General features: G+C 32.6%; 1 protein-coding gene across 1 annotated transcript; it reads left to right on the top strand.

Annotated features, from left to right (window-relative positions):
• Positions 1-5,428: 5,428 nt before the first annotated feature.
• On the top strand, positions 5,429-8,157 carry LOC120165035. Its single transcript, XM_039174632.1, has 4 exons — positions 5,429-5,733; positions 7,066-7,288; positions 7,400-7,790; positions 7,889-8,157. The coding sequence occupies exons 1-4, from the start codon at positions 5,429-5,431 to the stop codon at positions 8,155-8,157; spliced, it is 1,188 nt and encodes a 395-aa protein (XP_039030563.1).
• The last annotated feature ends 2,510 nt before the right edge of the window (positions 8,158-10,667 follow it).

Here is a 10,667-nt window from a genome sequence, read left to right as displayed (position 1 = left end):
GAGTACACCAAAAAAAGGTCTCTAACCCTAATGACTTTAACTGCTGCACATTATCTAAATGCAACACTGACTCTGCTATGCATTATATAAACGCAACAGCTCTGTTGCGCTAGTATCGCATATCATACAACATCATATACTAGCCCACTAGGAGGGGTACTGGTATCACATAGCATCGGTAAGGTTCCTTTTAACTACTAGATGATCACATGATATCATATAGCATCAGGTAGACCATCGAGAAGGAATCATGGTATCACACAGTATCATATATTCCCACTCAAATGATCTGTTGGCTTGGTATCGCATATCATCAAGCCAAGTTTTTATGATAACTGAGGTACTGGACTGATGCAACTACACGTGCATATCTAAGGTCCAAAGGCCATATAAAACTGACACTGTTAACCCACTCCTCGTGAGTGTTCGGGCCTCACGCCCTAGCTAGCTCCTGAAGTTCCTCGTGCATTGACAATGCCCCACTAGGTCAACTAAGGTAACCTGACTATACCCTAGTATGTCTGGATATACTAAAGTGAGGTCAACCCCCTTATTATTTTCTATCTCACGCATTCTTTCATCTATAATGTTATGCTGAGGTTTATTATTTTGTTATTATTGTTAGTTATTAAACATCTCTATTCTAGTCGTTCGATACTAAGGGATTTCTTAGTCGTTTTCTGCATCTAGTGAAGTCCCTATACATTTCAGGATTTTATGACGATTCCTGAGTTTACTGATCACTGGTCGTACTGTTCGCTAAATCGATTCCTTACTTGAGTTCAACTCTCAGTAGAGACACTCTAATTGCTCTTAACGACTCCAGTTTAAAACCATTGAACTGAAAGGGGCAGCTTAACCCTCCTAGTTTCACTGATGTTCTCGAAACTCACTCTTTCTTTCATTATTGACTCTGACTTATTCCTTAAACTGCTTCTTGGTATATCCTCTGTAACGATCCTCATCCTCGATAATTCGTATATGTCTTTTAATGAAGATATTTCAACGTAATACGCTTAATATGGTTACACTCATTGTAACCCACTCCTATGAGTGAATCTAGACATGTTAGATCATTTATATCGCCCACGAACTAAGTATTGATATTAGGGATCATCCCTAACTCTTACGGGCCTTAAATAGGTCAAAACTGGCCATCCAAAATGAGTAGTATCGATACTCTACTTGCAATATCGATACCCTAGGGTCAAGTATCAACACCCCTATGAGTATCAGTACCAAAAATGCATTATGTTTCTAAAATTGAGGTCCAATATCGATATTGTCACTCTGAGAATCGATACTGGAGGGGCAATATTGATACTGTCACCCTGAGTATCGATACTGGAGTATCGATACTGGAGGGGCAATATCGATACTCCCCTGGCAGTATCGATACTTCTAGCCTAAAATCCCTGATTTTGCTTCAATTGATCTAGTATCGATATTGTTCATCCCAATATCGATACTTTAGCCCAAAAATGGTTATTTTAGGCTCGGGAAACACCCAAAATCCATCATAAATGACTTAGTTTGGGTTCTAATCTTATTTTTAAGCTTTCGTAAGTTGTTTAAGGTCTTAAGGTCTCTTAATAAACACTCTTTACACTTAAAACTTGATTTGATCATAAAATCAAGTATAAACCCTAAAATACTTAAATAAACAATCTTAAGAAATTCTTTGAATTTATGAAAACTTAATACTCCAAAGGATTATAAATACACTACCTTGATATTTAAGTCCCGAAATGAACCTCATTTAGCTACCAAGCACTCTCATTTTGATTTTTCACCCTTTTCCCCTAACCAGCAAAGATGAAAGGATTTTCTTAATATAAGAATGTTATGGAGAGTAAGAGGGACATATTTACAACTTATTAAAGATGAGAATATGAGTTTTTACCACCAATTGATGCTGTAAAGACTAGGTGAAGAAGATAATAAGAGAAAGGAAGAAAAATAAAGAGAAAATAAGAAGCTCACGTCTAAGATGAAACAAATCCCCAAATTTTATCTTCAATTTCCCTCAATAGTATAATTACACTTTTAGTTTTTAGCCTTTAGACTCATATCCAAAAATCCCCCTTTTATGGCTAATTAGGCCCAAATCCAAACCTAATTAAGCCTAACGACTTAAATTAAATTTACCAAAGGGTCCACTTATCTCTCAGATAAACCCAAAACTACATGCCTGAAACTTGGGGTGTTACAACGACACTCAATAAAATTATTTAATATAGGCAGATACTGAGTATGCACCAAATTACTCGATTTATCTGGTAATAATATCCCCCCAATCAGTTGGAGAAGATACGTTTATGATGCAAAAATAACCTCCTCCTTAGTAAAGTCATTCGTCACTTGAAATTCAGACTTCGACTACTTGATCCGTATCCGATACCTGTCTAAGACCTTGGGTGGTGGAAACCTTCCAAAAACTTCATGAACAATACCAATATAGTTCTAATCGTTTCGCCTTACGGCGGCAGCACCATTCACGGGAACATTCAGTTGGTAAACGACATCTTCGAAAGTAATCATTGTTTCACCATTTGGGAAAAGGAAAGTGTGCATCTCGTGCCTCCAACGTTTAATCAGAGTTGAAATCAACACCTAGTTTACCTTAAAACCATGCAAAAATGTGGTTGGATACAAACTGGATTATTGAAGATATATAATCATCCGTTGATGTGAATCTCTTGATGTAATTCCGCGTTGACGAATGCCCCGTTATTCTTCTGGAGGAAGTTGTAACGACGAAATATGAACATCATCAAGGCGTAACATTTCTTGCCGGGAAAACATTTTTGAGGAATTCTTCGTAAACTAAGATTTTTTTCTCAATTTTTTCGTAACAATTGGTAAAAATCCTAAACCCCAAACCCCTATTTATAACCCTAATCTCAACGTCTATAAATGATTACTTTTTCAAAAATCAAACCAAACTCATCACCTCGAGGTGACGAGTTCCATGGTGACTGTTGCCTACTGACCATTGTTATTGCCCGTTGCCTAACGACTATAAACGGCTAGTTATTTTTTTAATTCAGAAGGAACTCGTCACCTCGAGGTGATGAATTCCATTGCTTTTTTTTCAAGGGACGAGTCCCATTAAATTAATTAAAATAATGACTCACATGGGACCTACTCAGTGGGGACTAATAAAAATATATCCAATGGAACTCGTCACCTTGAGGTGACGAGTTCCCCCTGTACTATAGCATTTATCGTACTTCACAAAATAAAAACCAATGTGCCCTATTGGGCCAAATAATTTCTAGGTTCCCCTATCGTGCCAAACCCCCCCCCCCCAATAAAGTTGCTATGAAGGAAAACACCCACCAACCTATCATCAATTGGAAAAAAATCTTTTAAAAATTGGGCTCAATCATATCTCTAATCACATTAGATCGATTTTAATAAGAAAAGATTTTATGTAAAGAAGTGGAAATATAAAATATTATAAGGTAAAATATACAAACGATCTTCTGATTATAAGGTGTTTCTTTGTTGAATCACTCAATTATTAAAAGTTATAAACCAGTCCCTTAATTATACAATATTATTTTGTTGGTCCTCCAACTATTAAAAATTATAAAATGGTCACTTGACGGCATAATGCTAACATATTTTACGTTAACATATCGATTGATATGTGATAAAATCATATTTTAATTATATCTACTGACATCGTCATTGCTTTCAAACACTAGCTTGACGGCATAATGTTTTAAGCATTGGCTCGACGTCATAGTGTAAACGAAGATTCAGTCCATGAAATACAACTCAAATGGTTATGTGATAAGATTTTATCTATTTCAGTCAACAACTTGATGTCTAACTCAAACAATCACTAATTTTTTAATATAAAAAGATGATTTTGAAACGTATGAATATTTGAGTGATTATTTTTTAATTTTTAATAATTGAAGATTAAACAAAACAACTCCAAATAATTGAGAAACTATTTTATAATTTTTAGTAATAAAAAAATCAACAAAATCAATACCCATAATCGAGGATCAATATACTCTACCCAAAATTATATATGAGATTTAGCTCGACAGCATGACCGTCTCACGATGTCTTCTCCGCCTCAAATTTTGTGCGTCAATATATACTGATAAAATAACAATATTAAACTATCATATCATTATTATTTAAAACTAAACTCATAAAATATTAAACTTAAGCATATCATAAAGCATGGGGAAGATACAACATCGACTTCGTATCTTATCTCCAGAATCTAAATCTGTCCTGATATCATTCAATGTACTTGTTTTCTCAACAATTTTTTATATTCACGATTTCCAAGGCATAGATTACGATTAACGTGTAATGATATGCTGTAATTCTATAAATTGGTGTGACCTGTAGTGTTTAATTCATCTTTTTTTTGTTCCTCCATGGCTGTTTTTCTAGGGCAGTTCTGATTAGGGTTGAATAACGAAATCGAGAAAATCGAAAAACTGATACGAATTGAGTAAAATAGTTCGGTTCGGTTTGGTTTGATTTTAAACGGTTCGGTTTTCGATTAGATTTAAAGGTTTCTTTTTTTTGATTTGGTTCGATTCGGGTTTTCCATATGGAACCCATTTGTTCCATATTGAACTGAATAGGCAATTTTTGTAAAAAAAATTATAGTTTCAAGTGATTTTTTTATTGAAAAACCGATAAACCGAACCGAACCGAAAAATCTGAACCGTTAAAAAAACCGAACCAAACCGAAAAAACTGATTTCGGTTTTTTCGGTTTTTTAACTATTCGGTTTCGGTTTTGGTTTAAATATTGAAAATTCGTTTATTTCGGTTCGGTTCAATTTTTGGTAAAAAACCGAACCGAACAGAACCGAATACACCCCTAGTTCTGACTGGTGTCTTAGTATATGATTAAAATAAGGTATTATCGATTTTATTATTATTTTAAATAATAATATTAGTAAAAAATGATCGAAAATATCATTATTTTTTATCGGTTTTAATTATCTATATAAGTAAACACGATAGAAAAAATTAGATCAAAAAATAATATTTTTAATAAAATACTACCTAAAATATTATTTTTTGATTAGATATTTTTTATCGCATTTATCTATATAGGTAATTAGAACATGTCAAAATAATGATATTTTCAATCATCTTTTATCGATTTTATTATTTAAAATAATAACAAAACTGATAGCGTTTTATTTTAGTAGTATAATAAGACGCCTCACGTCAACGTTTCCCGTTTTTCTACCCTACCACAGTTTAACAACATCTCCAGCACCCACAATGAGCGAAAATATTCAAATCTGGTCGAAGAAACCGGTGAAAGATATGAAGAAACACTAGCCAAGTTTCCTATAGGCAAAGGCTGGACGACCGAACATCTGGTTCATTACCAAGGCTTTTGGCTAACCCCTAGAACAGCCTTGAAAGGTTTAATGTGGATCCAAGACCACTTCAAGCCGCGACCCTCCGATATTTTCTTAGCCACGTCCCCGAAAATCGGCACCACTTGGCTCAAGGCACTTATTTTCACCACCGTCAACCGCACTCGCTACCGTATCTCCGACCACCCTCTGCTCACCACTGGCCCTCACAATTGCTTCCCTTTCTTGGATACTTACGTAGAGGGAAACAATCGGTCTTTACACGAACTTGATGTGTTGCCTTCACCACGTATCCTCTCAACCCATCTCCCTTTCGGTTTGTTACCGAATCCCATGACAGATGATCGAAGTTGCAGGTTTGTTTACACCACCCAAAGATGTGCTTGTTTCCAAATGGCTATTCATGAACAAGCTAAGGCCTAAACAATTGCCACCCTTGTCGCTTGAGGAAGCGTTTGTGTTGTTTTGTCAAGGGGTATCCCATTACGGACCCTTGTCGCAGAGAAAAGAGAAAGCGTAGACATTTTCATAACCGGATCGGTCAGAGAATCAGACCGGTCAACGAATCGATCGTGTTACTGGTTCAACCGGACGACGTTATAATTATTTAAAAAAATGAAATAAAAATATCAAAAATATTTAATAAAAAATAAAAAAATATTTTGAACTGGTTCACAGTCCGATCTTGTTCGAACAGTTCAAAGTCGATTCAAACAGTTCCTTATGGTTCAATAAAACCAGTTCAAACGGGATAAAATAAATCAGACCAGATAGTTATTTCCGATTGAATCAACTGATCTGATCCGATTTTCAAAACACTGAGCATAGGTGTCAAACTGCACGAGGAACGAGATGCTCCTTCATGTCATACAAATTTCAAGCTCTTGCGACCTTATCATAAACTTCAAGATTTCTTTCGATAGAAAAACAAAAAAGTTGGAAGTTCAAATTGTCAATCACGACAAATTTAAGGAGAAAATACCTATTGAAAATTAATTATTATAACAGTATCTGAATTTTTAAAAAAATATATCCTTTTTTTATCATTTCATATAAATATATTAATATACACATGATAAAATTATCTTTTTCATTCAACTTTTAAAATTTTTAAAATAAACATTGAACTTTAAATTTTGTTAAAAATATATGCATCGATCATTAGTTATTATTAAGGGATGATGTAATATTTTAAATTAATAAACAAATCTTCTTTTTTCCCTCAATTATGACTAAATGTTTTCGATATTTTTTAATATTTCCAAGTAAAAATTTTAAAAATATTAAAAAAACTCAATTTTTTTTAAAAATATATTGGATTTAATAATTTATTTTTGAAATTAAAAATATTTTTTAAAATAATATTTTAACTTATTAAACAAAAGTTAAATAACTGAGAGCTGAAAACTCTTGAGGAGGCTGAATTACTTTTCTACAAGCAAAAGGAGAAGGTCAATTGGATTAAAGAGGGTGATCAAGGGACTCATTTCTTTCATTCTATGGTGACCACCAAGAGGAAGAGCAACACCATCAAGGCCCTCTATGACCATCATGTCTAATAAGGTGATCAACTTCTTTAAAAATCAGTTGGGAATGATTGATCCAAATGTTAAGGGCTGTAATGTCAGTACCATTAGAGATTTTCTTGACTATTCTTTACCTATGGGGACTGCTGACACTTTGTGCAGAGAAGTTTCTGATATGAAAATTAAGGAAGGTATTTGGGGGCAAGGGAATGATAAATCCCTTGGTCCAAATGGCTATAATCCTTATTTTTTCAAGAGAGCATGTCCAATTATTGGTGAAGATTTCAAGACTGCCATCAATTACTGTTTTGATGAATCCTTTATTCTCCCATCATTTAATGTAACAGCTGTAGTCCTTGTGCCTAAAGTGCCTAATCTGAACACAGTTAAAGATTTCATACATATCTCATGATGCTCAATGATCTATAAGATAGTGGCCAAAATTCTAGTTAATCGATTGTCTACTGTTTTTCCTAGTATGATCTCAAACAATTAGAGTGCATTTGTTAAGGGGAGGAGCATAGTAGATAACACTCTTCTTGCTCAAGAGATAGTTAGGGATTATGGCAGGAAAAATAATTTCCCAAGGTGTGCTATGAAAATTGACTTACAAAAAGCATTTGATTCACTAATTTGGGAGTTTGTTAGTGTCATTCTTTATGCTCTGGGTTTGCCTGAGAAATTTATTGGTTGGATTTGGGCTTGTTTCACAACCCCTAACTATTCTATTATGTTTAATGGGAGTCTTGTTGGCTACTTCAAGGGTACTAGAGGAGTTAGACAGGGTGACCCTATTTCACCCTACCTCTTTGTCCTTGCAATGAATATACTGTTTGGGTTGTTGAATGTAGCTACTTTGAAGAGAAGTTTCAAGTTCCACCCTAAATGTAGAAATATCAGCCTAACTCACCTCTGTTTCGATGTTGACCTCATCATATTATGCAAAGGTACTATAGACTCTATCATTGGTGTACAATTGTCTTAGATGTCTTCTATTCGATATCGGGGTTAAACCTTAATGCTACCAAATGTGAGGTCTATACTGCTAGGATAACTGCTGAACAATGTAATATAATTCAAGAGATTACTAGCTTTAAGCTCGGGGTGCTTCCTGTGAGATGTCTTGGAGTTCCTCTGGTGACAAGAAAGCTTGCAGTGAAGGACTGCCAATGCCTGATTGATAAGATTAGTGCTAAATTGAATTCGTGGGTTAATAGGTATTTGAGCTTTGTTGGTAGGCTGCAGCTTATCTGATCTGTTCTATTTAGTATAACCAACTATTGGTACAGACAAATGATCCTTCCTTAATCAATAATCAGGAAAATTGAGCAATTATGCTCTCGGTTCTTCTAGAAAGGGGCTGACTTGTCTACTAATGGTGCTCGAGTTAGCGGAGACAAATATGTTTGTTGAAATCTGAAGGGAGTTTGGGTGTAATTGACATAGGGGGCTAGAATAAGGCATGTATTGGGCTTTTGATCAAAAAGTTATTGGCTAATGAAGGCTCCCTATGGGTGGCATGGATAAACTCTTATATGATTAAAAATTCATAATTTTGGAAGATGAGTAACCCTTTAAATACCAGTTGGAGCTTCAAAAGCATACTGAAAATAAGGCCTATTGTGTCTCAGTTATTTGCTGGCCCAGTTAATGACCTTAGCACAAGGCAAATTTGGGAGGATCTGTGCATCCAGGGTCCTAAGGTCTCTTGGCATAAGTTGGTTTGGTTTCCAGGGTTTATCCCTAAGCAAAGTATTATTTTTGTGGATGGCCATCTTGGATAGGCTCCCTACTCGGGTTAGACTTCTGTGAATGGGACTGAATATTGATAAAGACAAATGTACATTTTGTGGCACCGAGTCTGAGTGTAGAGACCACTTATTCTTTGGGTGTGGTTTTATGAAAGAACTATGGGGAACTATGCTTACCTTATGTGGAAGTCTTTCATTGTGCAAGTGATGAAGCTTGCTTTAGCTGGCCATGTGTATGACATCTGGAAGGAGATAAATAGTAGGTTGTTTTGGGGGTAGAGCTAGGTTGGTGGATGATGTGTTGAATGACATTCGTGAAACCATCCAGATTCGACTAAGTGACTAGTCCATTAGCATGGCTGATCCGAAGAATGTTGCCCTCTATGCAAACTGGGGTATTTCTTGAGCTAAAGAGTTGTTCTTTTGTTTTTTGTTGTTCCGTTGGTTCCAATTATGTTAATTTGCTGTTTATGTAGCATACGGTTTCTTTGTAGCAGGGTTTCCTTCTTTCTTGGGTAATGAAATAGAATTATCCAAAAAAAAGTTAAATAATTGAATCACATTGTTTAACAAAAAAACTGACTTTGCTTCCTGATAATTGAAATGGTTGGATCTCAAAATTTATAAATTATAAATTTTACAAATTTAATCATAACTAAATAAAAAATTAATTTGGAAAAAATAATTGATGAATTAAAAAATTCATAAAGCTATACTTTAAAAATAAAGGTGATTTTTTATATTTTAAAACATATATATTTTTTAAAATTATTAGTTAGAATTATTTAAAAATTATAAAAAATGAAATTTTATTTACAATTGAGGGGCAAATGAGTTTATTTTATCAATTTAATATATCACTTTACCCCTTTAATGGTAGTTAAATTTGTCATATCCAATTTATAAGAAAATTTAAAGTTTAATATCCATTATATAAATTTGGAAAGTTTAATATCGTAAATGATTATTTTAATATAATTTAGTGACTATAAAAGTTTTATTCTATAAAATTAGTGGATTAATCACGGAATAATTCTTTGAGTTTTCTAATATTTACTTAATAAAGATGATTTAGTTAATGATATACTTCAGTGTGTCACATTAATAGTATGTTTTGATGTGCGACTACAAACTCATACGTTTAGATGTTGGTTAGACACATTTTTATCTTATGTAATAAAATGTGTTAATTTTTTTAGTATGATTGGCTGAAAGAGAAATTCATGAATTATAGAAAATTATAGAATGCATGTCATTCATTGTAATTCACCACTAATTTCATATGGAACAATTTACAAATGGTTATTAAACTGTGTCAAAATTATCCTTTTGAACATTTAACTTTTAAAAGTTATATAATGAATATTAAATTTTAATTTTGTTACAAAATGGACACAAAAACATTAAGAAATATCTCATTTGACCCTTCAATTATAAATAAAATTTAATTTTACTCTTAATTTTAATTGAAATGATTCTTAATAGGTTTATTGAATTGAAAATAAAATAGATATAGATAAAATAAATATAATATTTTAATTTTATATTATAAATATTAAATTTGTACAATATAAATTACAAATTATCTGATATGATATTATAAAATTATGGATGTATGATTTTTAAATTATATTTAAATTTTTTAAATAAAAGTTAAATGCTTAAATCACATATTAATAAAAAAATAATTTTATTGTTTGATAATATAAATTTTCAGACGTCGAAAACTATAAAATTTTTTATTTAAAAAATAAAACAACAATTAAATAAATAATTAGTTATAAAACAATTTTTGATTAATAAAAAATTAATTTCACTATTTGTGAACTGAATTTTTTTAATTTTAAAAATAATTTATTTTCATATATTTTTTAAAAAATTCTAAAAATTATATTTTTTAGATTTAATACTTAAAAATGTTTAAAAATATTAAAATGAAATTTTAGTTATAATTGAGGGGTAAAATAGGATATTTTTCATTAATTTAGTATGCTATTCACCCCTTAATAACAT

This window comes from Hibiscus syriacus, unplaced genomic scaffold (genome assembly GCF_006381635.1).
Source record: "Hibiscus syriacus cultivar Baekdansim isolate YM2019G1 unplaced genomic scaffold, ASM638163v2 tig00111566_pilon, whole genome shotgun sequence".
Lineage (NCBI taxonomy): Eukaryota > Viridiplantae > Streptophyta > Magnoliopsida > Malvales > Malvaceae > Hibiscus > Hibiscus syriacus.
This window is presented reverse-complemented; position numbering and strand designations above follow the sequence as displayed.

Excerpts from the sequence above, each read along its gene's own strand:
- LOC120165035 (XM_039174632.1), top strand. The coding sequence starts at position 5,429 with ATGTGGATCCAAGACCACTTCAAGCCGCGACCCTCCGATATTTTCTTA. Across the intron at positions 7,289-7,399 it reads AAGTGCCTAATCTGAACACA|AGTGCATTTGTTAAGGGGAG; the intron begins GTTAAAGATTTC and ends TCAAACAATTAG. Across the intron at positions 7,791-7,888 it reads TTTCAAGTTCCACCCTAAAT|ATGTCTTCTATTCGATATCG; the intron begins GTAGAAATATCA and ends CAATTGTCTTAG.